This window comes from Balaenoptera acutorostrata, chromosome 9 (genome assembly GCF_949987535.1).
Source record: "Balaenoptera acutorostrata chromosome 9, mBalAcu1.1, whole genome shotgun sequence".
Lineage (NCBI taxonomy): Eukaryota > Metazoa > Chordata > Mammalia > Artiodactyla > Balaenopteridae > Balaenoptera > Balaenoptera acutorostrata.
This window is the reverse complement of record NC_080072.1, coordinates 6829187-6856829: the sequence shown is the minus strand read 5'-3', so window position 1 is coordinate 6856829 and position 27643 is coordinate 6829187. Positions and strand designations below refer to the sequence as shown.

The 27643-nt window shown below is 56.1% G+C and overlaps 2 protein-coding genes across 2 annotated transcripts; both read left to right on the top strand.

Annotated features, from left to right (window-relative positions):
- The first annotated feature begins 218 nt into the window (after nucleotides 1-218).
- On the top strand, nucleotides 219-8811 carry TSGA10IP (testis specific 10 interacting protein). Its single transcript, XM_007170975.2, has 8 exons — nucleotides 219-365; nucleotides 1245-1378; nucleotides 1484-2181; nucleotides 2351-2498; nucleotides 4625-4795; nucleotides 7629-7728; nucleotides 7937-8061; nucleotides 8688-8811. The coding sequence occupies exons 1-8, from the start codon at nucleotides 219-221 to the stop codon at nucleotides 8809-8811; spliced, it is 1647 nt and encodes a 548-aa protein (XP_007171037.2).
- A 1100-nt stretch (nucleotides 8812-9911) lies between these two features.
- Nucleotides 9912-26185, top strand: SART1 (spliceosome associated factor 1, recruiter of U4/U6.U5 tri-snRNP). The gene is made up of 20 exons (XM_057553600.1): nucleotides 9912-10302; nucleotides 12130-12187; nucleotides 12564-12619; nucleotides 13157-13283; nucleotides 13401-13506; nucleotides 13759-13836; nucleotides 13961-14060; nucleotides 14152-14294; nucleotides 14388-14594; nucleotides 15345-15469; nucleotides 15549-15682; nucleotides 15816-15949; nucleotides 22544-22717; nucleotides 22901-23011; nucleotides 23337-23424; nucleotides 23933-24023; nucleotides 24113-24248; nucleotides 24739-24828; nucleotides 24930-25051; nucleotides 25154-26185. The coding sequence occupies exons 1-20, from the start codon at nucleotides 9981-9983 to the stop codon at nucleotides 25170-25172; spliced, it is 2421 nt and encodes an 806-aa protein (XP_057409583.1). The 5' UTR covers nucleotides 9912-9980; the 3' UTR covers nucleotides 25173-26185.
- Nucleotides 26186-27643: the final 1458 nt, after the last annotated feature.

The window sequence follows — 27643 nt, the reverse complement described above, 5'->3', positions numbered from 1 at the left end:
GAGCAGAGGCAGGCCTTGGCCCTGGATCTCTGGACTCCCAGGCCTGGACTCTTTCTCAGCATCCTGCCCAACTCTCCCCTCCGGAAGGAAGTAGGCCTTATATATACCCTTCCTGGCCTGCTTTTGCCAGAGCCCTTGAGACTGGCTGAGGACTGGTTGCCATAGAGATGGTGAGACAGGCAGTTCCAAGGTTGGCAGATGCGGGGCGGGGGAGGGGGATGGGACAAGACACCAATATGCTAAACGCCCACCGACAGTTGGTCAGGACCGCATCGGGGAGACCAGGGCAAGACATACCACAGCAGGCTCCAGGGACGGCCACACATCTGCTCAAGCTTCTCTCAAGCATCCCCCAAGCTGAGCAGGTGAGGGGGGCCCCTTGGGGGGATAGCCAACTGCCCAGAGGCAGGTTGGCTCTCTGGGGTGGGGAGGCCAGGGCTGAGGGAGGCCCTTGAGAAGCCATGAGACTGGAGCTGAGGCCCAGGTGAGAGTCAGGGAGGCCCCAGGTGGGCAGGGACTATAGGGAGGCCTGAAGGATGTGGGGTGAAGACAAGGATGATGCCCAGGGATGACTCCCAGGCTTCTGATGGAGGAATTTCAGCAACACTGTGGGAGGATCAGGATTTCGGGAAAGACAATGAGTTTTTCCTACTTTGGCTTAGTAAGTCCAGGGCCCTATGGGGCATTCAGAAGAGCTATCCAGAGCCCAGAGGCAGTACAGTGCAATGGTGACAAATCTGGGCTCTGGGGACAGACTCAACACATTCAGGTCCTGGCTCCACTTACCGGCTGTGTGACCTTAGTCAAGTGATTTCACCTCTCTGAGCCCCAGTGTTCTCATCTGCATGACAGGGGTGATAGCGAATATCTACCTCATAGGAACCTTGGGAAAGTTAAACGAGTTAATACTTGAAAGTCCTGAGCACCCAGTAGGTGCTCAGTAAATAGCAGTTGTTGCTATTTTAATATTAATAATTCAGGTCATGATCAGTCAGTTTCAGTGGTAACAAGGGCCCAGAGGGGCCAGCCTGGACAGAAAAGGAGGGTCCTGGGACTTCCCTGGCGGTCCAGTGGTTAAGACTCCGAGCTTCCACTGCATGGGGTGTGGGTTCGATCCCTGGTCAGGGAACTAAGATCCCACATGCCGCGTGGCACAGCCATAAAACAAACAAACAAACAAAAGAACAGGAGGGTCCCCTGGGGGAGCTGCTCAGAGCTGGGCCTCCTCTCCTGTCTTTGCCCAGGGGAGTCTTGGGAGCAGTGATGGTGTAATTCAGGGCCAGCAGCAGAGGTCTCAGAGCGCAGGGCAGACGGCAAAGAAGGACCGGAGGCTCAGGGGCCGGAACAAGAAAGGGCACGGCTCTGCTGAGGCTGAGGAGTAAGCAGCTGCAGAGGGGCCGGGGCGGGTGTTGCTGGGTGCCAGGCCCCACTGGGGGCCGGCGCACAGACCCTGACCCCTGCCCCCTGCCCTCTCCCTCCTCAGTCTGGTCCCCTCTCCTCCTCGGAAACCCTCCTTCCCCTTCCAGTGGGCCTGGGAGAGCTTCACCACAGATGGCCGGGCTCCGCTTCAGCCCGGCTCCACCTCGGCCCCTGGCCACCAAGCCCTGCCCTTGCCCCTGGCGGTCCATCGCCACAAGTCCAGGCGCAAGTCCACGGCCAACATCCCGGAGGCCCATGGCTTCTGCCGGAAGACAGAGGCTCCAGATCTGGAGAGGAGACAGCAGCTCAGGGCCTGTAGCTGCATCCCCATCCCTCCCGGCAAATCGGGGGGCCAAGAGCCGGAGCTGCCTGGGAAGAGCTCAGAATCGGGGTTGGAGTCCGAGGAGGCCGAGCCGGAAGGCCTGGGTGCTGAGGAGGCCGAGAGGGGTCTGAACCCTGGGGAACCGCCCCTGCTCCCCAGAAGGGGGTCGATCTTGGAGGAGGAGCCATTTGCAGAGGCCACAGAGGAGGCCGAGGAGGGGGAGCACAGGGTCCCCCAGAGAAGGAGGGCTGGTTCTCGAAGAAAGGGGCGGAATTCTGGTGAGGAGGCCTGGGACGAGAGTGAACTGCGGAGCCAGGGGAGCGGTTCTAGCTCCAACAGCCTCCGAGGACCACAGAGGAGGAGGCCAAGGGCCAGGGAGCTGGAGGGGCCGTGGGACCTGGAGAAGTTGCAGAGGCAGCTGCAGCAGGAGTTGGACTGCGGTGAGCGTGGGGCTCAAGGCCCGGGTTCCCCCACGAGGCCGCGCAGTGCGGAGAGGGGCTGGAGCCGGCGACCTGGCTGGGCTGGGCTGGGCTGCGCTCCAGGTGCGGGGAGGGGTTGCCCAAGGGGCCAGGAGAGACGGCAGTGCCTGATTTGTCCCTCTGTGGACAGGTCCCGAAAAGCTGCCCTGGAAGCCATCGCGGGCTGCTGTTCAGGCCTCCCGCTGGAGCAGGAAGGCCCATGCCTTGGGAGCTGATGAGACTTTCCTGTTTGCAAACTTCCCTAACCGCACCTTCCACAAACGACAGGAGGCCACCAGGTGAGGCGGAGAAGAAGGAGGGCGGGAGCGAAGCACAGGGACTAGAGAAGGAGCTAGTTCTTCAGGAGACGGTCATTCATCCTCTCATTCGTTCCTTCATTTATCCATTCACCAGCCTTTCTGATCATCCAATCATCTGTCCATCCATCCACCATCCATCATCCATCCATCCACCATCCATGCATACATCTGTCTGCTTGGCCAACTGTTTATTGACACAAGCCAGTTTTCATTCACTTCCCATCTTCTATCCATTCATTAATTTATTAGCTAAGTGATTAACGCAACATATATCAGGTATCTGCTCATGGGTCCTCAGGATATAAAGGTAAAAAGACTTGGTTTCAGCCCTAAGAAGCTCAAGGTCGGCTGGAAAAGGAGACAGATGGGCAAAATAGCGACAATGGCAGAAGAGTTAGATCATTACTATACTTAGGGCTTGAACAAGAGACAGTGGGAGCAGAGGGGAAGACAGATGGGGGCTGTTGACAGTGTCTAGGTGAGGGTTGATGAGGGCTTGGACCAGATGGCCATGTGAGTCAAGAGAGGGGGATTTATTTAAAAGATATTTGGAGGCTGGCTCAGTGGGCCTCGATGACAAGTTAGAAATGGTAGGTGAGAATCCATTCAGCATCCCGATAGCACCTGCAAGTCTTATCCTGTTATCCTTCCTTGAGATCTTTCCATGCTTCCCAGTGCCCTTAGGACAAAGCCCAGATTCTTTGGTAAGGTGTTGGGCTGTCTGTCCATCCCTTTGTACAGATTGAGGGCTCCTCCATGGAAGATGCCAGCTCTTTTTGTTTTTAATATTTATTTTATTTATTTATTATTTTTTTGGCTGCACTGGGTCTTAGTTGCGGCATGCGGGATCTTTTGTTGTGGCACGCGGGCTGCTCTCTAGTTGTGGTGTGCGGGTTTTCTCTCTCTAGTTGTGGTGTGCTGGCTCCAGAGCACGTGGGCTCTGTAGTTTGTGGCACGCAGGCTTTCTAGTTGAGGCGCCTGGGCTCAGTAGTTGTGGTGCGCGGGCTTAGTTGCCCCGCAGCACGTGGGATCTTAGTTCCCCAACCAGGGATCTAACCCGCTTCCCCTGCATTGGAAGGCAGATTCTTTATCACTGGACCACCAGGGAAGTCCTGGTGCCAGATCTTTTTGATCACAGCCCCCGTCTGGCACCCTAAAAGGACCTGGCACATAGTTGGTGCTCAATAAACATGTGCTGAGCGTGTGTCTGCATCTACCCCTCTGTTTGTCTATCTGTCCATCTTTCTATCTGACCATGATTCAGTTGTGCATGAACTCATCAATACTGAGTTTCTGTCTGTGTTAGGCACTGTGCTAGGTGCGGGGGATACATTGATGGTGAAGAGGACAGACAAAGAATCCTGCTCTCATGAGGCTTACATTCTACTTGGGAAGAAGGATAATTAATAAAGAAATGAAGAAAATGTATAGCTAGAGATAGAAAGTCCCTGGGAGGTAGATGGGGTGCTGAGGTCTCATTTTCTCTGACCTTTGAGCAAAGACCTGATTGACCAGAGGAACTGACCATCAGATCTGGGGGAAGAACGTTCCAGGTGGATCTAGGTGCTGTCTATTCAGCCATCCACACCACCCATCCATCCTTTCATCCACCCACTGGTCCCATCACCATTTGTTTCTTTTTCCCATCCATTCATCCGTCTGTCCCTCAAACCCGTAGGCATTACCCTAGCTCCTACCAGATATAGGGGTCAGAGAGAAAAAAAGATCTGGGCCCTCCCCTCAAGGAGAGCTGCTTTGCAAGCAGAAGTTGGCAATACAGGTGAGGTCATGGGTGTGTGTGCTGAGCTCCACAAGGCTAAGGACTGTCAGAGTTGGGGCACACCCCTGGCTGGAGTAGGCAGGAGGCTTCCAGGAAGAGTAGGGAAAGGCCTTGAGCTAGGCCCGAGGGCTGAGCCCCCCAGAGTCAGCCTGCATCCTGTCCAACTTCCACAACAAACCCCATTCCCCAGGCCCCTGGCTCTCTGGGCTGCAGCAGTCCCTCCCTCCAGGCCCCCATAAGCCCCTACCTGCCCCTGGCCCTCCATGAGGCTCCTGGTTCCCTGCAGACTTCTCCCGCCCCTCTTTCTTTCCTCTCCGCGCCCAAGAAACCGGCTGCAGGCCTGGGAGCGGCTGCAGCAGGAGGGGCGGCAGCAGGCCGAGCTGCGGCGGGCCCGGGAGCAGCGGGTACAGCGGCAGGTGGCTCACTGCCTGGCAGCCTACGTGCCCAGAGGGAGCCGGGGGCCGGGGGCTGCCCAGCGCAAGCTGGAGGAGCTAAGGTAGGGAGCCCAGGGCTGCGGGGGGCCTGGAGGCGCGAGCGCAGGGAGGCGGTGCTGGGTGTCAGACCAAAGGACCAAGGAGAACCTGCCCTCACCTTCCCATGGGCTGAGCTTCCAGGGCCATCCTCCCCTCCAGGTGGGCAGGTCGGGCCACTTTACAGATGAAGACACTGAGGCCTGGGAGGAGAAGGGCATGGGCCAAGGTCACCTTGTTAATAATAATAATTCCTGGGCTTCCCTGGTGGCGCAGTGGTTGGGAGTCTGCCTGCCAATGCAGGGGACACGGGTTCGAGCCCTGGTCTGGGAAGATCCCACATGCCGCGGAGCAACTAGGCCCGTGAGCCACAACTACTGAGCCTGCACGTCCGGAGCCTGTGCTCCACAACAAGAGAGGCCGCGATAGTGAGAGGCCCGCGCACTGTGATGAAGAGTGGCCCCCGCTCGCCGCAACTAGAGAAAGCCCTCGCACAGAAACGAAGACCCAACGCAGCCATAAATAAATAAAATTAAATAATATTAATAATAATAATAATAATTCCTGCAGCTGTCGAAGGCTGAAGTTTAAAATGTTCTACTTGCATTATCACACTTTCAAATCTTGTTTTCTGATTTCAAATGCCAGGCATGCTTAGTATAAAAATTCAAATATTACAGAAAGGGTTCGTGGAGAATGTGAACAGTGCCTGTGATCTGGCTCCTGGAAACAGCCATTGTTCGTGGTCAGGGGAAGAGTCATCTATTTCATTTTCTTCCTATATTTTGATCATAAAAAAGCAAATTCATATTTAAAAGCAAATCTTTTTTAGACTCATAAGAGGCGAGTGAAGTAGGTATTATCACCACTCCCATAATTTTACAGATGAGGAAAGTCAGGCTTCAAGAGCTTAAATAATTTGTCAAAGGTCACAACAGAGTGTCAAAGCTGGGATTCCAACCCAGGCAGCCATTCATCTGCCCTGCTATGCTGCCTCGGAGGGCTCAAATGCCCAATCTTCAGATAAAGTGCACCAGGATCTTCCCCCCAAAGCCCAAGCTAGGGAAACAGATAACTCAAATAAATGTGATCACCGATGCCATTGACACTGAGGACCTACGGGGTGCAGCTGGCACCAAGGCAGCCCTCTCATCCAGGGAGAAGCACTAGGTCAAGGTGAGTTGGGTGCTGCTGAGAGACCACAGGGTTCCTGCCTTGCAATGGGGCCACTGAGGACTCAGGGGGCCTCTGATCACCTACTCTTTGAGGCTCAGCCTTATCACCCCCAACTTTACAGATGAGGAAACCAAGACTCGAGAGGTCGCGTGTATTTTAAAGGAATCCTTGGCCAATGATCGGGGAGATGCCTTCTCCCTGCCGGACCTCAAGTTCATTGTTTTTTCACAAGGCAGGAAGTGGAAGGCTCAGACTCCAGTGGCAGATGTCAGTGAGAGAGTGTTCCAAACGCACTCCTTTCATTTTTGACTTGGGAGAGGATATTTCCCACGGGGTGTCTCAGCCCTTCCAGCCCGTGAACTTTGCTCTGAGCTTTACGGGAGACTCTGCCCTTCCCAGGAGGGCGGGCACAAAAGATATCACCCTGTGGTAGGGAAGCTCCGTACCTTACTTTTATTCTGAGACAGGGCTGACATCCACTGACATCACTTCCTTTCTCGCTTGGAGCTCCAAGACATGGGCTTCCTCTCAATTCCAACAGAAATAGCATCAAGAACCAAGCAGGAAAAATGTACACAACCTCACGGGCAAGACAGAGACTGAACGCAGCTCATGCTTCCCCCACTCCCCACTCCTTGTAACTGCTGTAAAATCCCCTCTTGAACAGTGAAGACTTCTCTTCGCAGTGACTTCTGTTCCTGGCCATGGTTTTCAAGTCCATCTTTTTCTCGAATGGAGGAAGTTTCCCTCCCTGGCGCATAGCCAAGGGGCCTGGCCCAGCAAGCCAGTGTTTTCCACAGGGCTCAGAACACTTGCCGGAAGTCCCAGCATGAGTTTTGGAGTCTTGTGTGCCTCTCCCCTCCCGTCCTGTCTGTGGGTGCTGCCACCACACCCTTCGGCCTCTCTCGTGTGCTCCGCAGAAGGAGGCCCGGTCCCGTGTGCGGTGTAGCCAGAGGCCCCCTCACTGCCAGGATGCACGGCTTGCAGAGCAGACAGATTTCCGCCAAGCGCACAGACTGGGTTTTTGTAAATGGGATTGTGCTTCTCCAGTGGAACCTAGATCTTTCTGGGATGTGTTCTTTCATTTGCAATACATTTCTTTAGTTCCTCTGTCCCATTTTCTAAACTATCGGCTTATAAGAACCACAGAGAATGCTGGCAAGCTTGTCCCATTCGGCCTATAGCACAGAGAAGAAAACTGAACCCAGAGCCCAGACTGGGATTTTGCCCAAAGCCACAGCCAACAGTCACAGCGTCTCCTCACAGGCACAGTGTGAGAGGGTGCAGGGGTGGGTAGAGAGGGGAGGGCTGTGCATGCAGATGTCCAGTTGCTCAGAAGACAGTGCTGGCCCCTCTCCCTTGGGGATGGCTGGGAGGAGGGCCGAGCCTGGCACCGCCTGCAGACCTGGGTTCAGCGCTCAGTCCCTCACTTCCCAGCTGTGCAACCTTGGACAAGTCCCTTGACCCTCCTGAGCCTCAGGCGTGTCATGGGTAAAATGGGACAGATGATTCCCGCCCCACTGACCTCAGGAGGAATCCAGGGCAAGGATGGAAATCAAATGGTTTTGTAAAGCTAAGGGCAGGAGGACAGAAACAGAAAGCTCTTAATGAGGACAAGTGGGCTCAGGAGTGGGGGACGGCTCGTGTCCACGGTTAGCTGCCCGGAGGCCCGTCTCCCCGCAGGTGCCAGGAGCGACAGCGCTTTGCTGAGTACCAGGCAGAGTTGCAAGGTATCCAGCATCGGGTGCAGGCCCGGCCCTACCTGTTCCAGCAGGCCATGCAGGTGAGGCTAGCACCTGGGCAAGCATGTGTCTCCCTGAGAACAGAGCATCTCACTAGCCGAGTGGGTAGGGAGATGAGGTGGGAGTGGGCCCCCTTAGGTGGGACCCCTGGGCTGCTGCCCATCTGGAAGCCCTGGGACCCCCTCGGTAAGCAGAGCCTGTGTCCTCAGCAGCCCAGGTGAGAGAGGAACCCCGCTTCTCTCTCCTCAGGCCAATGCCCGGCTCACTGTGACCCGGCGCTTCTCCCAGGTGCTGTCGGCACTGGGACTGGATGAGGAGCAGCTGCTGGCTGAGGCAGGAAAGGGGGATACGGAGGGCACCCCCAGGAAACCCAGGTGAGGCCCAGCTGTGGGGAGAAACGGCATGGTCACCAGCACTCTGCCCTGCAGGGCCTCATCCAGCTGTCACCCTGCCCTGGGGAAAGGCTGAGGGGACTCCTTGGGCAGCCACATGGATCCACCGTGAATTCAGTCCTGCCCCGTCCACCCCCTGGCCTGGAGGACTCTGTCTAGCTTTCACAGTCAGCAGGGCCTTCCCCAGGCACTGTCCTCCATGTCACCCAAGGAAGGCAGGGCCAGGGTTATTTTCCCCACTTCCGATGAGGAAACTAAGGACCCCAGGGGTAGGGTCTTGCCCAAGGACACAGGAATGAATAAGCAGCAGAGCCTGTCTGGGAACGTGCAGCCACCTGAGCGGCCACACATCAAGCCCCCACTGTGGGCTTGTGCCACGCTGGTCACTCCACGTACCCTTATGCTTTAGAACAACTTGGTGCAGAGCAGGGGTTATGAGGCTTGAGGAGGGGAAGTCACTTGCTCAGGGTCACACAGCATAGGAGTCAGATTTGAATCCACAACATCAGTGATGATGGCCTTTCCCCTTCTACAGCCCAGGTCTCCTTGGTTATGGGGGTGGGGAGCTGCACAGCCCAATGGCCTCTATCTGTGTCTTCATTTTTAAGGCGCCACAGGTCAGTGGGAGTGAGAATGGAGCACTCTTCTCAGAGTCCCCCAAAGACAGAACCCACTGGCAGCCAGCCTGACAAGCACTCCGCCCCAAGCCCAGACCGAGAGTCCGGTCCCTGAGATAAAAATTAAATGCTTTGTGGAAAATACAGTGTGGAATTTCTGGTGGTAGTGGAAAGAGGCTGCAGGTTGGGAGTAGGTGGTGGCAGGTGGGTATGCAGCGCTCTTGGCTTGTCCCCAGGACAAGGAACTCTGGCTGTTCTGGATGCCCCCTCCCAGCACACACGGCTCTGCCTCTGCCCTGAGGACTGAGTGGGGCATCTCCAAGAGCGAGAGCTGCAACTCCTAAAAATGCTGGGTGCTGGAATTCAAGAGTGAATAGGACAGAATGGCTTCCGCCTTTGGGAACTCCCAGTCCTGTGGGGGAAGGGGGCGGACCTTTAAAGGGGCGCACGATCACACCGTAACAGACGGGCCGCCAGAACGGGCAACTGTGAGGCGGAGGTGTCAGGAGGGATTGTGTGGTCTGAGCTTATACACTTAAGTAACTTCAGGTTAGAGCCCCTCTCCTCAAGAGGAAAAAGAAAAAAGGCTCAAACACACGGACGTGCCAAATTTTACATTCAATTTCAGGGGACTCAGACACGCAGAAGCTCATCTCGACCTCGGTAGCAGTCACAGGGCGCAAGTTAAAAAACCCAATCCAAGGAACGGGGGAAGGCAGAGTGTGCAGACAATACTAGTTGTAGGGGTTGGGAGGAGGCTGGACTGTGGAGCTGGGGGGTCTCAGGAGGAGAACACGCTCGTCGTTCAACTGATGGAGCCACGACCCCAGGGAGTTCACTAGGAGGACGCCTACTGGAGCGGTGGGCGCTGCCGACGGAAAGTCCGTGAGGCAGTGATTGTCCCGTGACTGAGGGTGTGCAAGCGGAGGGAAGCCGGGGAGGGGCTTTTCTGCGTCGCCGATGCTGGCTTAGACGGCCCCTAGATCATTAAAGTTCTGTGATGCCCTCTTCCCCAGAACGGGTCGCACAGCACCTTGAGGCGCGCACGCGCATTTGAGCGACCTGCTCAAAGACTGCCCCACGGCCCGAGGCTGCCGCGACTGCGCAGTCGGGCTCCGATCCCGGCTTTCCCATGAGCCTTTGGGGCAGGTTCCAAGGCAAGCGACGGAAGTAGCCGCTCTTGGTTTCCGGCAATACGACACCGGCTGTCGGGCGACCCGGAAGTGTTCCCATTTTGCGTTGTCGGGGCTCGGCGGCAGCCGGGCTTGGGGTGGACACACCACCATGGGGTCGTCAAAGAAGCACCGTGGGGAGAAGGAGGCGGCCGGGAGCACGGCAGCGGCCGGCACCGGGGGCGCCGCCGAGCAGCCGCCTCGGCACCGGGAGCACAAAAAACACAAGCACCGGAGCAGCGGCGGCGGCGGCGGCGGCAGCAGCGGCGGCGAACGACGGAAGCGAAGCCGAGAGCGTGGGAGCGAGCGCGGGAGCGGGCGGCGCGGGGCCGAAGCTGAGGCCCGCAGCGGCGCGCACGGGCGGGAGCGCAGCCAGACAGAGCCCTCCGAGCGGCGGGTGAAGCGGGAGAAGCGGGAGGACGGCTACGAGGCCGGTGAGGGGCGGGGCCTGTGCAGGGGGCGGGGCGACGGGGGTTGTCGGGGGAGGGGTGGGCTCTGGGTATGGAGGCCGAGCACACCAGGCCGAGGCATCGCCAGGCTCTCTTTGTCAGTACTTTAAAGGGTCTTCCTATGGTTATTTGGGATTAAAGGTTGTCTTTCTCTGCTAAACTCCGTGAGGGTAGAAATTTTCTGTTTTCCTCAATTGGCATATCTCAGGCCCTCCCTGAGTGTGTTGAATGAGTGAATGAAGTGTTGCCAGCACGTGCAGAGACAAGAAGAAACCTGGTATTGCGCAAGTTGTGTAGAGTTCACAGCAGAGACACGAGGCTGTGAGATAGGCCCTGTTAAGAAATTTGAACTTTGTCTTGAGAGTAGTAGGGAGTCATGAATTTGAGCTGAGGAGTGAGTTGATCATATTCATATTTGGCAGAGATCATTGTGTTGAGAACTGGGTCAAGGGCAGTGAAGATTGGAGGTGAGGTGAAGGCTGATGGTGGCCTGCACCAAGGCAGCAGCAGTGGGATGGAGGGGAGATTGGAAAGGTGTTTCGGAGGACGATGTGGCAGAGCTTAGCACTTGGAAGAGGTCAGGAAGGAGAAGAAGGAATTGAGGGTGCTCCTTGAATTGTGGCCTGAGCGATTAGGTGGGTGGGAGTGCTGTCGACTGAACTTGAGGAGTTTGGAAGGGAAGCAGATTTTTGGAGGGAGACAGCGAATTCACTTTTGGAGAGTGTTGCATTTGATGTGCATAGAGCAACCCAGCGTTTGGGCCAGATAGAGCAATTTGGGAATCATGAGAGTTTAGGTGGCAAATGAAGTCCCCTGAGAGACTGAGGAGTGAGAAGCCAGGGTTGGGAGTAGAACCTGAGAAATGCCAATGTTTTAGTAGTAGGCAGAGCAGGAGGCTAGAAAAAGGAGATAGGCTATCCCCCAAAGCAGGAAAACAGTGGCATCTTGTGTCATGGGATTTGTGGGAGTGATCAACAATGTCACACACCACAGGAGATCAGGCGAAAACCAGAGCTGAAAAGAATCCATGGGATTTCGAATTAAGGAGGCTGGTGACCTTGGAGAGAGCCTGGAAGGGTTGGGATTCAGGGTCCAGGTGGGATAAAAGGGAAAGAGGGAAAGAGGTAGGTTGTGAGGTGGGCCTGCCGGAAGGATGAGCACGTGGTGGCAGCTGGTTGGGGCAGCTCCACCTGATGGAGTCTGGCTGCTGTCTCTGGTGTTTGGTGAAGTTATTTGCTGTTTGTGAGGTGAGTGGAGGAGGTCTGAAATGCCCCTTTATCTCTGTGACCCCGATATCATCATAGAACAGGCACCAATAAGTGTGTTTCTTGATTGCACGAATTACACAGAGGACACAGTTATGCTGCCAAGGTGGTTCCTGCCCTGTGAGGAGAAGCAGACCCAGAAATGACTGACCGTGTTATGCAGTGCAGGGGAGAGCAGTTCATGCTGATCAATAGTTGAACAGGACTCCACGAAGGAAGTGGCATTTCATTGTTGCATTCGGATAGGATTTTGTTAATCAGGGTGAGGCCAGAGAGGGCAGTACAGGTTGAAAATACAGAATGTACAAAAGTGAAGAGGCGGCAAAGTGAAGGACGTAGAAAGCTGAACCTTTTGGATCAGGAAAGGAAGGCGTGTGGAGAGGTGGCATTCTCAGAGCCTGGGACTCAAGTAGAAGGAGCTTCTGGGGAGGAGGAAGCAGGCCCAGGTGCTGGTGAGGGCCCCCCATCTTCGGCCCTGCAGCTGGAGCCAAGGCTGTGGCTGTAGGCCCTGTGTTCAGCTCCTGAGCCTTGCTGCTTCTTGTTCCAGCTGCCAGCTCCAAAGCAAGCTCAGGTGATGCCTCGTCACTCAGCATCGAGGAGACCAAGTAAGTACTGTCTCCTTTATGTTTCCGTGTTTTCTTACAAGCAGTTTCAGGGGCAGCTGTTTCGGGTGGCTTTCGCACAGTAACATGTTCTGATTGAAGTTGGAAGTTGCCACATAAATCATCTTAGCCAACCATTTGAGTTACAGAAGTGGGCACTCAAGACCCAAGAGGAAGGATGGCATTTCACTGGTTAGAGGCAGGCCAGGCCTTCCGCCTGATTGGGAGGCCAGTGCTCTTCCCAGTGCTGGGTCAGGCCCTCAGATTGGGACCCTTAGGACCACTCAGTCCCCTCGTGTTTTCACCCCGTCTGTCCAGAAATGCATGCGGTGCTGCTCTTTCTTTGACAGCTCCTAACACTTGTATCTCTTGCCCTCAGTAAACTCCGGGCAAAGTTGGGGCTGAAACCCTTGGAGGTCAATGCCGTCAAGAAGGGTGAGTGGGGGGCTGAGGGTGGGGGAAGGGAGGGCATTTGGGGCCAAGGACAGAGGCCATCTGAAGGGGTCTTTGAAGAAAGTGGGCACAGGTTCAGCACCATTCAGCGGTCCTGTGTGTGTGCTGGCAGTGGGCGCGGGGCCCTCCTTGCTGTTGTGATGCGGATCTGGGACTCAGCTGCTGCTTGTAGTTTGAGCAGTTGGCGTCGTATTCTCAGTCTGGCTGTAAAGTAGCATTAGATGGGCCGAGAGGTGTGCACAGTTCCTGCAAACGGATCTGGGCTGTTCAGGTGCTGGTTTTTTCATTTTGTTTTGTTTTTGAAGTATGATCAGAGGGGCTCTGGAAGGCATGGAGGGTCTCGTTTAGCTGTGGGGAGACACGGGAGGGTGGGGTCGCGTGGGAGTAGGGAGGCACGGATTCTTCCCCCACCCCTGGCCCCTCTGGCCCCCTGAGCTGGACGGGGGCAGCATGAGTGGCTCCCTCCTCTCCCCACCAGCCTTGGGCAGGCATAGCCTCACGCCTGGGCCTCCCTTCCAGAGGCGGGCACCAAGGAGGAGCCCGTGACCGCCGATGTCATCAATCCCATGGCCTTGCGACAGCGAGAAGAGCTACGAGAGAAGCTGGCGGCTGCCAAAGAAAAGCGCCTCCTGAACCAAAAGCTGGGGTGAGGGTCCCAGCCGGGCAGGCAGGGGGCGGGCCCGAGGAGGCGCCAAGGAGCTCTGGAGTCGGGGTGGGGGGAGCAGGAGCTGGTTCCCAGAGCATCACTGTCTTCTCTCTTCAGGAAGATAAAGGCTCTGGGGGAGGACGACCCCTGGCTGGACGACACTGCAGCCTGGATTGAGAGGACCCGGCAGCTTCAGAAGGAGAAGGACTTGGCAGAGAGGAGGGTGAGGTGCTGGGAGCTGGGGTGTCGTTCAGTGCCTCTGGTGGCCTGACCGGCTGGTGAGGCAGGACATGGACCCTGGGGAGGGGAGACTGGGCTCAGAGCAGTAGGAGTGGTCAGCAGCGCCTGTGCTGGATTTTCAGCAGCTTGCCTGCAAGTCCTGTGCTTTTTGCCCTCACGTTTAGTGAGGCCCTGTATCTTCTGCTGATCCTGAACAGCCTGAGGTCATAGATCACCCCCCTCCCTGGTCCCATAGGCCAAGCTGCTGGAGGAGATGGACCAAGAGTTTGGTGTCAGCACCCTGGTGGAGGAGGAGTTCGGGCAGAGGCGGCAGGTGAAGTTGCAGCAGCTGGGGGGTGGCGGTGGGGTTGAGCCCGGGGGTGGTGGTGGGGTGCTGGGATCTCAGGGCTTGGTGGGTCGGGCTCCTGACCCGGCTGGACCTTCCGCCTCCCTTCTAGGACCTGTACAGTGCCCGGGACCTGCAGGGCCTCACTGTGGAGCATGCCATTGACTCCTTCCAAGAGGGGGAGACTGTCGTCCTCACCCTCAAGGACAAAGGTGGGTTGACCTGGGGTGCTCTGGCTGGGGCCACAGGCACTGCTGAGTTGAGGGCAAGCGTGACCGGCCACTGCTTCCGCCCCGGCTCCAGGAGTGCTGCAGGAGGAGGAGGATGTGCTGGTGAACGTGAACCTGCTGGATAAGGAGCGGGCAGAGAAGAACGTGGAGCTGCGCAAGAAGAAGCCTGACTATCTGCCGTACGCAGAGGACGAGAGCGTGGATGACTTGGCACAGGCAGGCCGGCAGCGTGGGCTCCGGGCCGAGACGGTGGCTCTGTGGCTTTTCAGGAGCCGGGTTGGGTCCTAACCTGTACTTCTCGTCTTGCAGCAAAAACCCCGCTCTGTCCTGTCCAAGTACGATGAGGAGCTCGAGGGCGAGCGGCTGCAGTCCTTCCGTCTGGAGCAGGGCGGCGTGGCCGATGGCCTCCGGGAACGGGAGCTGGAAGAGATCCGGGCCAAGCTGCGGCTGCAGGCTCAGTCCCTGAGCACAGCCGGGCCCCGACTCGCCTCCGAGTACCTCACGCCCGAGGAGATGGTGAGCCCCGAGGCCTCCACCCGCACTTATGACTAGGGTGGTGACCCTCCCTCCCGTCCCTCCCCTCGGAGGTCACAGGCTGCCAGAATGAGCTAAGGAGGGGGATCAGGTGATCGCGTGGTGCTTGGTCCCTGTGGATGCTCAGTAATCGGCAGCCCCGAGGAGGAGCTGTGGGCAGGCAGTTGGTGTAGACAGAACAAGGACCGTGAGCCAGGCGGCCCTGAGTTGGTGTTCAGACCCTGCCGCTTAGCCAGCCTGTGCCTGGGGTGAGTGACGTGAGTACCAGGCGCCCCGTCTGAAACGGGGATGGCGGGAGCCAGCTCTTGGGGGCTGATACAAGGATTGGTGGTGATCTGGTAAGTGGTCATTTTATAGCTGCGTGTGGCTGTCGCCTTTGGGATGGCTGTGTGAATTTGCAGGTAGACCACTGGCTCAGTAGGTTGTTTGGCTCTGTGGTTATGAGCAAGACTCTGGAGCCAGACTCCCGGGATTCGCAATCCCGGCTCTCCTGCTTAGGAGCTAGGTGGCTTTGGACAAGATACATCTCTCTGAGCTTCGGTTTTCCTCATCTCACAGGCGGGAGGATAATCGCCCACACCTCATGCCTTGCCCACGTACGTGAACTACGTAGGACCACAGCCGGCGCAGAGTAACGCTAAGGCAGCGTTCGCTCTTGTGGGCTTGTGCTGCCTGCCTTCCCCCCACCGCCACCCCGGCCTTCACGTTTCTCTTTTCCTCTCTCCCTTTCAGGTGACCTTTAAAAAGACCAAGCGGAGGATGAAGAAGATCCGCAAGAAGGAGAAGGAGGTGGTAATACAGGCTGATGACCTGCTGCCCCTTGGGGACCAGACTCAAGATGAGGACTTCGGTTCCAGGTGGGCGTGGGGACAGGGGTCGGTGTTGGCGCTGAGCCAGCCCCGGGGCCAGGGCTCATGTGGAGGCCTCTCCTCACAGACTGCGGGGCCGGGGTCGGCGCCGAGTGCCCCAGGCAGACGAGGAGGCCCAGGAGGAGGGGGAGAAGGAGCCTGTGTCTCAGCCCTTGCAGTCAGATGACACCCGCGTGGAGAACATGGACATCAGCGATGAGGGTGAGGGCCCAGCCAGACCGTTTCGGGGGGTGGGCGGGCAGAGGGGGAGTTGGGGGCAGGGGCGGAAAAGCAGGGACAGGAGCCCAGGGCCCCTGGAAGTGATCTGAGCCGGCGTCTCCCATGTTTCCACCAGAGGAGGGCAGAGCACCATGGTCTGAGTCACCCGAGGTGCTGGAGGAGGATGAGGCGGAGCTGGAGCTGCAGAAGCAGCTGGAGAAGGGGCGCCGCCTGCGGCAGCTACAGCAGCTGCGGGACAGCGGTGAGAAGGTAGGGGGGCTCCTGAGGCGTGGGTGGGCGCTGGCCCTTCGGTGACAGGTGTGTCTGTAGTGGCTTGTCCTTAGCATGTGCTCCCGCGCCATCGTAGGCAGCACCCGCATTTCAATTCGCATCCTCTTTTTTGTTTCATATGGTGTTATTTGTAGATTTCTAGGTTTCTGCAGCATTTTCACTAGCGGATGCTTTAGTGGTTGGATCTTTCCCTCCCTTCTTTCCTTCTGGAGTGTGTATTGCATGCCTTACCGTGCGTGAGGCATTGTCCCAGGGCTGGGGAGTCATTGGAGAACAGGACAGCCAAGGGCCCCTATGCCTTTCACGAAGGCAGAAGTGGCGGTGAACTTGTGAACACGAGCAAACAGTAATTTCTGATAGTGACTAGAGCTGAGCAGACGAGACAGGAGTCACCGGAGGGTTGGTCTCTTGGTTCGGGTGTTCAGGGAAGACCTTTCAAGGGGTGACACTTGAGCTGAGACTGAAATGACACAAAAGAGCCGATCTTGCACAGATTCAGTGTGGAGGTAGCGTAGACAGACGTTCAGGCCTTGGGGACAGCAGATGTCCTTTGGAGAGATGACCTTAGAATGTTGGAGGACCAGGTCCTCCAGGACCAGGAGCAGAGTGAAGGGCTGGTGGTGTGAGCTGAGGCGGAGAGGTCAGCGGGGCCTTGAGGCCGTGGTCATCACTGACCCTCATGGGGCACTGACACGTGCCGGGCACTGCTTAAGTGCTTTATGTGCTACTTCATTTAATTCTCACAGCAACACCCTATGAGGGAGGTTCTGTTATCTCCATTTTATAGATGAGGAAACTGAGGCACAGAGGCGTTAGGCAAGTTGCCCAAGGTTACATGACTGGTAAGTGGCCGAGCTGGGATTTGCACAGCTTGACTCCAGAGCCCACACTTGTAACCCTGCACCTCCCACCGAGGGAGAAAGTGGGGCTGGAGACAGAGGCTGCAGCAGCGAACCTGGGGTGCCTACCGTGTTGGGGTAGCGTAGGAAGGGAGCCACAAGAGTGAGGCCTCCCTGAAGCCAAGGAGGGGTTTCGAGGAGAGGGAGGGCGGCGTCATCTAACACTGCTGAGGGGCAGGTCAGATTTGGCACCAGTGGAGACAGTGCCCTGGCAGAGACAGTAGTTTCTAGAAGATTGAGGAGAGATGGGACTCAAGGAGGTGAGGGCAGCAGCTTGGGATGATTCCTCAGCGCAGGAGTGTGAGCGCTTTTTGTTAAAGGGCCAGAAAGTAAACGTCTGAGGCTTAGATCTCAGCAGCAGCTGCTCAGGTGCTCTGCCTGCTCTGCCAGTGTAGCCAGTGGGCATGGCTGCGCGCCAATACAGCTTGCTTTACGAGGACAGGCGGTGGGCCCCAGTTTGCCCAACCCCACTCTAATAGAGGACGGGGAAATGGGGCAATAGCTGAAGGGGGCGCGAGTTGAGGGAAGTTTTTCTCTTTCATAGTTAATGCGGAATAGCGTTAGTATTTAAAAATTATGTGCGAGTGTCCCAGAGTCTACGGCTGAAAGGATTGTAAAGGTTATGTGGCCCAGTGGGATTAATCACGATTGGGTTTTCTACTGGCTGGGCCACTTACTGAGATGGGGAAGTCTAGGGGAGGGACAGGTGTGGGGGAGAAAAGCAAGTGTTTCCTTTTGGTTTAGTTAGCTTTGAGGTGCCTCCTTATTGGAGGTGATTGATATTGAATAGGCAGTTGGATATATGACTTTGAACTTCAGGGGAGAGGCTGAGATGAGAGATATAAGCATGGAAGTCTGTGTAGCTGGGATTTAAAACCAGAGGACTGGATGGAATCACCAGGAGAGTGAGTATAGATAAGGAAGAGACGTAGGGCTCCAAGCGAGGAGGGTAAAGAGGAGAGGGTGCCGTCCTGGAAGCCATGTGAAGAAAGGTCTGGAGTGGAAGGGTGTGAGCAGCTGTGGCGCATGCTCCGGAGAGTTTGGATATCAGGAGGACGAGAACTGACCTTGGGATCAGGCAGCACGGAGGTCACTGATGCTCCCGTCTTAAGGTCAGCTCTGTGGGGTGGTGGGAAATGGGGACCAGATCATGCAGGCTTTAACAAGGTTGCTGGACACAAGATTAATAGATGAAAGTTGATTATGTTTCTGTACACCAGCAATAGATAGAAAATGTAATTTTAAAAAAGACACCATTTATGAAAGCAATATAGGTGGTGAAGTAATGTGGATAAGCAAGAGAAGGCAATGTGGGAAAGGAGTAATCAGCATAGCAACAAAATAAAAAGGAATGAATGATTAGTAAGATCTATATGGGGAAGATTATAGTCCATTTTCGAAAAGAATTAAACAAGACGTGTTGTTTTAGTTACCGAGGGCTACCATAACAGAACGCTACAGGCCGGGTGGCTTAAAGAACAGCAATTTATTCTAACACTTCTGGAGGCTGGAAGTCCAAGATCAAGGTGTTGGCAGGTTTGCTATCTCTTCAGGCCTCTCTCCTTGCCTTGCAGATGGCCATCTTCTCAGTGTGTCCTCACGTGGCCTTTGTGTGTTGCTCCCTGACATCTTTCCTTCTTATAAGGACACTAGCCTATTGGATTAGGGCCTACCCTTATGACCTCATTTGACCTTTATTATCTCCTTAAAGGCCCTGTCTCCAAATACAGCCACACTGGAGATGAGGGCTTCAACATACAAATTTTGGGGGGACACATTTCAGTCCATAACAACCATGTTAATGGATACCACTAATATTGTAAAGATGTCTGTCTCCTCGAATTAATTTATAGATTAAATGCTGTTCCAACAGAAATCCCAATAGAGATTTTTGTGGAAGCTGGCAAGGTGATTCTAAAATTTACACAGAAGATCAAAGGGACCGAAATAGCCAAGACGCTTTGGAATAATAACGTGGTGGGATTTGCTGTAACAGATATTAAGTCTTTTTAGAAAGTTGTAATTGAAGCAGCATGATATTGGCATAAGTGTGGACTAATAGGGCTGAGATTGAATACAGGGACCCAGAAACAGATTACTGAGCTAGGACACGTGGTGTCCCAGTGTGAAAGGTGCTCAGCTCAATAAGTGGTGGTGGGACAATCAGTTACCTATTTGGAAAAATGTGAAATTGGGTTTGTACTTCACACCTTATGCAAATTCACTTAGATTAAGAACTTAAAAGTAAAAACTTGGGCTTCCCTGGTGGCGCAGTGGTTGAGAGTCTGCCTGCCAGTGCAGGGGACACGGGTTCGAGCCCTGGTCTGGGAAGATCCCACATGCCGCGGAGCAACTAGGCCCGTGAGCCACAACTACTGAGCCTGCGCGTCTGGAGCCTGTGCTCTGCAACAAGAGAGGCCGCGATAGTGAGAGGCCCGCGCACCGCGATGAAGAGTGGCCCCCGCTTGCCACAACTAGAGAAAGCCCTCACACAGAAACGAAGACCCAATACAGCCATAAATAAATAAAATAAATTAAAAAAAAAAAAAAAAGTAAAAACTTAATATTTGAGGCCAAAGTAAAAAAATTACATTTATGACTTCGTGGTAGAGATTTTTTTTTCTTTTTTTTATTGTGTTAAAATACACATAAGATTTACCATCTTACCCATTTTCAGGTGTATGGTCTGTGGTATTAAGTATATTCACCTTGTGTGCAGCCATCACCGCCATCCATCCCCATAACTCCTTTCACCTTGTAAAACTGAAACTCTGTCCCCGTTAAACACTAACTCCCCATTCTCTCCTCCCCCCAGCTTCTGGCAACAACCATTCCACTGTCTGTCTCTATGACCTTGACTCCTCTAGGGACCTCCTATAAGTAGAATCATAGAGTATTTGTTTTTATGTGACTGGATTATTTCAAGAGAAAGATTTCTTACAATATAAATGTAAAGCATAAACCATGAAGAAGAAAACAAACATTTTACTTAGAAATTAAATTTTTAAATTTTTTTTTAAATTTACTTATTTATTTTTGGCTGCATTGGGTCCTTGTTGCTGCACATGGGCTTTTCCTAGTTGTGGTGAGCAGTGGCTACTCTTTGTTGTGGTGCACGGGCTTCTCATTGCGGTGGCTTCTCTTGTTGCGGAGCACGGGCTCTAGGCGTGCGGGCTTCAGTAGTTGTGGCACACGGGCTCAGTAGTTGTGGCTCGTGGGCTCTAGAGCACAGGCTCAGTAGTTGTGGCGCACGGGCTTAGTTGCTCCGTGGCATGTGGGATCTTCCCGGATCAGGGCTCGAACCCATGTCCCCTGCATTGGCAGGTGGATTCTTAACCACTGTGCCACCAAGGAGGCCCCTTAATTTTAAAACTTAGTTTTATTTAAAATACATTATGAAGGAGAATTCCCTGGCGTCCAGTGGTTAAGACTCCGTGCTTCCACTGCAAGGGGCATGGGTTCCATCCCTGGTCGGGGAACTAAGATCCCGCATGCCTCGACACGTGGCCAGGAAAGAAGAAAAACGACATCATAAAGAATGTAAGAAGACAGGCCAAAAGGAGAAGATATTTGTCCATATGCAGAATGGCATTCAGAGAATTAGAAGGATAAATGGCCACTAAAATGCCCCGTGAGGCCCAACCTCAGTAGTGATCAAGGAAAGGTGAGCTGAAACAATGACAGACTGTGTCACACCCGCATCATTTGGCAAAAATGTCAGTCTGACAACATCAAGTGTCAGTGAGGATGTGGAGCAGCCAGAATTCTTAGCCACACTTTTCATGGACGTGTAAACGAGTCTAATCAGTGGGAAGACACTGACGAACCTTGCAGAATGAAAGTGAGTGTGTTCCGTGCGGCTCAGCAGTCCGCACTCTCACGTGTGCCCCAGAGAAATGCTTGCGTCAGATTGCTTCGGCTGCGTTACTCGTGGTAACAGAAAAAGAACATCCTTGGTGCACTAGATAACTAAATTGAGGTATGATCATGTCACGGAATATGATTCTGTAGTTAAAAGCTAATGAACTGTAGCCGCTCGTGTCAAGATTAACCTTAAAAAATACATATATACATATTTTTATATTTATATATATATATAAACAAGTCATAGTAGAATCATACAGTACAATTCAGATTACATAATGTTTGAAAAATGCACAACAAAATAACAGACTGTTCGTGGATAGGTCTTTATGTGGTAAAACTATAAAGGAAAGCCAGTGAATCATGACCACAGATACGTGGGGAAGAGACACTTGGGGTTAATAATGTTTCTCAGCCAGGTGATGGGGACATGGGTGTTTGTTTGGTGGTGGTTATTTTTAAAAATATGCATGTGTTATAAATAACCCTTTTATGTGTAGGATGGCATTCATTTAAAAATGTAGCATAATAAAATGGAAGGAAAAGGGTTGCAAAAGTGGACATGGAGGCTAGAAACTTCTTGGAGGAGTTTGCTGTCGGGGCAGAGCAGGAGGGCTGCGGTATTGAAGGAGGAGTTTTTTTTTTTTAATTTATTTTTGGCTGTGTTGGGTTTCTGTTGCTGCGCGCGGGCTTTCTCTGTTTGTGGCGAGCGGGGGCTATTGTTTGTTGTGGTGCGCGGGCTTCTCGTTGCGGGGGCTTCTCTTGTTGCGGAGCACAGGCTCTAGGCTCACAGGCTCAGTAGTTGTGGCTCGTGGGCTCTAGAGCGCAGGCTCAGTAGTTGTGGCACACGGCCTTAAGTTGCCCCGCGGCATGTGGGATCTTCCCAGACCAGGGTTCAAACCCGTGTCCCCTCCATTAGCAGGCGGATTCTTAACCACTGCGCCACCAGGGAAGTCCAAGGAGGAGTTTTTAAAAGAGGGGAGAGGGACTTCCCTGGCGGTCCAGTGGTTAAGACTCCGCGCTTCCACTGCGGGGGGCGTGGGTTCGATCCCTGGTCGGGGAACTAAGATCCCACATACTGCGCAGCCAAAAATAAAAGAGGGGAGATCCTAGGTCATCCCTATGTGCTTGTGGGAATGACACGATAGAGGGGACAGTGAGTGCAGTCAGAGGGGGGTGGTGTCAGGAGCAGAGTTCTGAGGGCCCTCGGAGCCGTGCCAGGCAGGGTGGCCTGAGGTGGGAGCAGGGCCCGGCGTCTGCTGTGATGGGAGGGCAGGCAGGGTGGGTGGGTGGTGGATTCTGTGCCAGAAGCAGGTGGAAGGTCCACAGAGCATCTAGCCTGCAGCCTCAGGGACGGGGTTCCAGGAGGAGGGATGTTTACGCCGAGTTCAGTTTAAAACTGGAGTTTCTCAGGTGAAGAGTGGGTGGCGGAGGCGTGGCGGGAGAGGCCCTGGCGCTGTGCTCCAGGCCCTGGAGGAAGGCGTGCATGTGAGGCTGCAGGAGTGAGCTGAGGGGCTCTGGAGAAGGGTCGGCACAGGCCTGGTCATGAAGGGCCGTGTGGGATGTTGGATATTACTTCAAAGGGCAGTGGGGAGCCATTGACGACTTTGGAGGAGAGAAGCGAGCCAGTGAGATCGGTGCGGAGTGCAGAGCAGACCGGGGGTCAGGGAGGAGTAGAGACCGGTCTGGTCTGCCATGGGCAGCGGGAATGGCTTGTCATACTGCCACCAGGGAGGGTCTTGGGTTCCTGGGTCTCTGTGGCACCACTCCAGAAACTTCCGGGTTTGCCCACAGCCACTCCCTCCCTCAGGTGGTGGAGATCGTCAGGAGGCTGGAGTCTCGCCAGCGGGGCTGGGAGGAGGAGGAGGATCCGGAGCGCAAGGGGGCCATCGTGTTCAATGCCACGTCCGAGTTCTGCCGCACTCTGGGGGAGATCCCCACCTACGGGCTGGCTGGCAACCGGGAGGAGCAGGAAGAGCTCATGGTGGGTCCTCGGCAGCCCACCGCCCACGCGCTCCCCTGGCCTGCTCTGCTCTTGGGGGGCGGGGGGGGGCGGCGTGGGCAGCGGTGTCAGCCCTGCCGGTTCTCAGTGATGAGCCCCGGTGCGCAGGTGGGACGGGCCGGCTGAGGGCTGGGCCGCCTGGGCTGAGCCTGATCTGTCCTCTAGGACTTTGAACGGGACGAGGAGCGATCGGCCAATGGCGGCTCCGAATCCGACGGGGAGGAGAACATTGGCTGGAGCACAGTCAACCTGGATGAGGAGAAGCAGCAGCAAGATGTGAGGACAGGGAGGAACGGGGCTGGGGGCCGGGAGGACACAAGAGCGGAGACCCCGCTGCCTTGGGGTCAGGAGCTGGGCTGGAGGCCCAGCTCTGTGCCTTCCTAGCCGTGGGGCCTCCACGTCTCAGAGCCTTGGTCTCCTCACGCATAAATGGAGTGTATAAACCTCACGGGGTTATTGTGGATTAAATGAGACGTCTTGTCGTGCAGGGCCCGGTGCATAGAAAGGTCCACAGTCCAGTTGGGGGGTGACTGTTGGGTTGGAGGGTCAGAAGAGCCCGTGTGGCCCGCTTACCACCCCCATCATTCTGTGCCACCCCCAGTTCTCCGCCTCCTCCACCACCATCCTGGACGAGGAGCCCATCGTGAATAGAGGGCTGGCAGCCGCCCTGCTCCTGTGTCAGAACAAAGGTGAGGGGCTCGGGGCAGCCTTGCTGGGGCCTGGGTGCTGTGGCGGGAAGGGCAGGCGAGGCAGGTGCTGGCACGGCCTTCCCTGGTCCCCTCTGCTGCCTCTTCCTCGTTGTGATGCCGTGAGCCACTCCTTCCCCTGCACCCTGGTTCCGGGGCAGTCACAGTAGCGGCTGGCCTTTCTGTGCTGCATCACCCCATTTTCAATGCCCGTGCTCACGTATTCCCCTGCAAAGCATCCTTTGAGGCTTGGTGTCTCCTCTGGGGAGGAGTGTGGGGAGCTGAAGCAGTCCAGGCTGTGGCACAGAGGCCTTGGCATTAGGATCCCAGTCCTGCCTTTTACTTGGCCAGTGGCCCCTGACAAGGACCTGACTCCTGTCTCCGTTTCCTCTGTCTACACAATGGGCCTGATGTCCGTCCACTCCCACAGCACAGCCCTGAGGGTCTCCCAGTGGCCCCGTGCTGTTGGCGGGTGCTGGGCAGCCTGGAGTCTCATAACCCCCGTCCTCAGGGCTGCTGGAGACAACGGTGCAGAAGGTGGCCCGGGTGAAGGCGCCCAACAAGTCCCTGCCGTCAGCCGTGTACTGCATCGAGGACAAGATGTGAGTGGGGCGCCAGCCGGGGCCGCGCTGCCTGGAGCCCGGGCCGGGGGGGCAGCGGCTCACACTGAATCCCCGTCCGTCTTGGGCAGGGCCATCGATGACAAGTACAGCCGGCGGGAGGAGTACCGAGGCTTCACCCAGGACTTCAAGGAGAAGGACGGCTACAAGCCTGACGTCAAGATCGAGTACGTGGACGAGACGGGCCGGAAACTCACTCCCAAGGAGGTGAGTGGGGCCTCTGAGGCGGGGCCGCGAGGCAGAGCCGCGCCCCGGGGTCTGGGCCGGGGGGCTGGTATTGTCTGTGTCTCTGGCAGGCACGGTGGTCCCCCTCGCAGGCCTGGCGGGAGGGTGCCTTTGCCCGCCTGCCCCCTCAGAGGCCCGCCCTGGCCTGACCCCTCACTCTCACCGTCGGCGGCCCTCGCAGGGCGGCCTACCCTCCCGCCTTTTCTTTGTCTTCCACCCGCCAGCGCTCTGCCCCACACGCTCCCTGGGTGTGCTGCCCCCTCGCTCCAGCCCCAGCCCCGGTGCCCCGACGAAGTCCATCCCTGCCACTCTGCTGGGGGCCCCAGAGGGTGCCGGGGCCGCTGGCCTTCTCCCATCCCCTCCCAGCCACCCCGCCCCACCCTGGGCCTAGCGCTGGGTTGGGTGAGCCGCTGCCCCTCCCCTGCCCCTTGCGGCTTGGGCGGCTCCAACACGGTGCTGCCCCCCGTCGCAGGCTTTCCGGCAGCTGTCCCACCGCTTCCACGGGAAGGGCTCGGGCAAGATGAAGACGGAGCGGCGGATGAAGAAGCTGGACGAGGAGGCGGTGGGTGCCCGCGGGGTCGTGGGGGCGGCCTTGGGACGCGTGGCGGGCGGCTGAGGTGCGAGGCCCGCTCCCACCCGTGTTGACCAGCCCTGCCCCCGCAGCTCCTGAAGAAGATGAGCTCCAGCGACACGCCCCTGGGCACCGTGGCGTTGCTCCAGGAGAAGCAGAAGGCCCAGAAGACACCGTACATCGTGCTCAGCGGCAGTGGCAAGAGCATGAACGCGTGAGTGGGGAGGCGGGGCGGGCACAGGGCCTCGCGGTGCACGCGTGGGGTCGGGGAGGCGCGCAGCCGCTCTGCAGCCTCACGCCCCTCTTCTCTCCGCAGGAACACCATTACCAAGTGAAGCCGACCTCCCTTCTGATCCCCTCCCGACTTTAATATTAAATAAAGCTCCCTCCTTATTTTCCCCCCCCTGGTCATGGTGCAGATTCCAGGGTTAGACCTGGGAGGAGGGCAGGTGGAGGAGCATCGGCGACACTGCCCTCAGGCTCCGTCACCACCTTTGTGACCTCAGGCAAGTCACTGAACCTCTCTGGGCTTTAATTCTGCCATTTGTACCATCAAGACACCTCTGCTTCATAGGATGTCTTGTGACAATTAAATGAACTCATTCATTCACCTGCAATGCGAAGGTGAGCGAGACCCCTCAGAGGTGGCTTAGAGTGATGGCCTCTGCCAGGTGAGACCTGGTCGTAGGTGACACAGATAACTGAACGGAGATGCAGGGAGAAAGCTAGCCTGGATCCTCTAAGGCGGTTCTCCAGCCCACCCTGGGCCCCAACCAGCTAAAGAGAAGCCAGCTGGTTCATTTTCTCGCCCCCTCCCCTGGCCGCCTGGTGTGGTTGCACGGGTCCAGGCCGTCTGTTGAAGGCCGTGCCTTAACTTGTGCAAGGCTAGCTTTTGGGTAAGAAGTGGAAGGTGTTTTAGAGGCTCAGTCACCCTGGTCTCTCCCAGTCTCCAGAGCCACAAGTGGCACTGCCCTTCCGGCCAGGACGGGTGGGGCAGGGACTGGGGGCAGCGCAGGGCAGAGGTGCTACCCGAGGCTGCTCCGCAATCCTGTACCGCCTTGGTGTGTGTGGAGCGAGAGGCCGAGAGTTCCTCGGAGAGCCTCCTGGGAGCCGTGTCCAGTGAAGCAGGGAAGAACTCTGTGAGGGACGAGCAAGAGCCTGAATCAAGGGAAAGGTGACAGCTGGCTCCCATGGGAGTCGGACCAAACCAGCGCCCACCCTGACGTACACCCGGATGAATCCCAGACGCTTCACGGAATTTTTTTTTTTTAATGAAACAAAAGAGTGGATAACCTTAGGGTGAGAGAAATATAAGCAAGGGACAAAAATACAGTTGCTTAACACGTTGCCTTTGATGACAGTTCTTGCGTGCCAGACCCACCAAGCACCAGCCCCTCGTGCTTTCTTGCGCTCATCTCCTCGTTTTGAGGTCTGATTCTGATTTAATTTTCATCTGGGCTGCTTCCTCACGGAGGGTCCCCGTAGGATGTCTAGCCCAGATCCGGGATTTGGGGAGTCTCGGTCCATTTCTCCCGGAAGCCTCTGAGGCACGTCCGGTGTTACAGACGGGCAGTGTCCCTGGTGGCATAGCACCAGCTCTGGCCGAACTCTTGTCGAAGCTCACACCGTACGCTCTGCAGCCTGTTAGGAGGCTGTCACTGTCATCAGAGCCAGAAACGACCAAGGCCTAAAGCAACAGTGGACCAGGGTCAAATTGACCAGGTTTGGCCCAGGATGCCTCCCAACACTGACCCTGTGACTGAGGAGACAGTAAATAGTGAACCAGGGACTAGGAGGGGCTTCCAGGGACTCTCAGGGGCCTCTCCAGGAAGCCTCCCTGGTTGGCCGTCCGCTTCCTCTCTGAGACATCCTGTCGCCTCTGGTCCCCAGGCCCCGTGCTTGCCCTTCCCTGCCCTAATGCATGCCAGTCCCCTCCCCAAGCTGTGCTTGCCCCTGCCGGGGGCTTGGTAGCAGCAAGGCATCAGTTCAGCTCCCTGGAGGTGGGAGGGGCTGGGGGCCACCAAATCTTTTGAGGCCTGAGCCCCCAGCGCAGGCAGAACCCAGGGAGAAGGTGGGGCCCTGCCAGCATCACTTGCCCCTTCAGGAACTGCAGGCAGTGATGCCTCCGCACAGGCTGGTGTGAGGGTCACTGAGGTCTTAGCCAGGGCCTGGGGGCGAGCCGGCTGGGGCACTAACTCATCTGGACTGCTTTTCCATTTACAAGCTGTCTGACCTCGGGCGAATTACCACTGAGTCTGTGTTTCATCTCAGACTTCCAGGGCTGGTGTAAAGCAGAGTTAAGAGCGTTCATCCTTTCATTTACTTCAGCAAATGTTTACTGAGCATCAGGGCTGCTGGGCCTGAGGATAAGGAGCAGGGCCAGACTGGCTGCCTGGGCCCGTGAGGGTCTGATGGGTGAGCAGCCGTCGAGCAAGGACACCACCTGATGTGAAGGGGATGGGAGGGAGTCCGTGCCCTTCCACGTGACACAAGGCCTTCAAAGGGGCTCAGAGAGCCCAGCTTTAATTTACAGAAGCCCATACATCTGCCTCTCTGCCACCAGCCCACGTGGCACCCTCACCAAGGCACAAAGGCCTGCCCAGGACCCCTTCGCCACTCTGTGCCGCTTCATTCCCTGGCCAGCCCCCAAGAAGGCCCTTTCTTCTGGGCCTGGTGATGGGAACCTCGGCCCCAAAGCCGATTATCCGAAGTGGGTGTGGCCTGCAAGTGAAACGGGCAGGATGGGTCCCCTCCTCACTCAGGTGGTCCTTCTCCCTCTGAGCTGTGCCCACACCCTGCCCAGGTC

Excerpts from the sequence above, each read along its gene's own strand:
- TSGA10IP (XM_007170975.2), top strand. The coding sequence starts at position 219 with ATGGGACAAGACACCAATATGCTAAACGCCCACCGACAGTTGGTCAGG. Across the intron at positions 1,379-1,483 it reads GGCTCTGCTGAGGCTGAGGA|TCTGGTCCCCTCTCCTCCTC; the intron begins GTAAGCAGCTGC and ends CTCCCTCCTCAG. Across the intron at positions 4,796-7,628 it reads CGCAAGCTGGAGGAGCTAAG|GTGCCAGGAGCGACAGCGCT; the intron begins GTAGGGAGCCCA and ends GTCTCCCCGCAG.
- SART1 (XM_057553600.1), top strand. The coding sequence starts at position 9,981 with ATGGGGTCGTCAAAGAAGCACCGTGGGGAGAAGGAGGCGGCCGGGAGC. Across the intron at positions 10,303-12,129 it reads GGAGGACGGCTACGAGGCCG|CTGCCAGCTCCAAAGCAAGC; the intron begins GTGAGGGGCGGG and ends TTCTTGTTCCAG. Across the intron at positions 23,012-23,336 it reads AGGAGAAGCAGCAGCAAGAT|TTCTCCGCCTCCTCCACCAC; the intron begins GTGAGGACAGGG and ends TGCCACCCCCAG.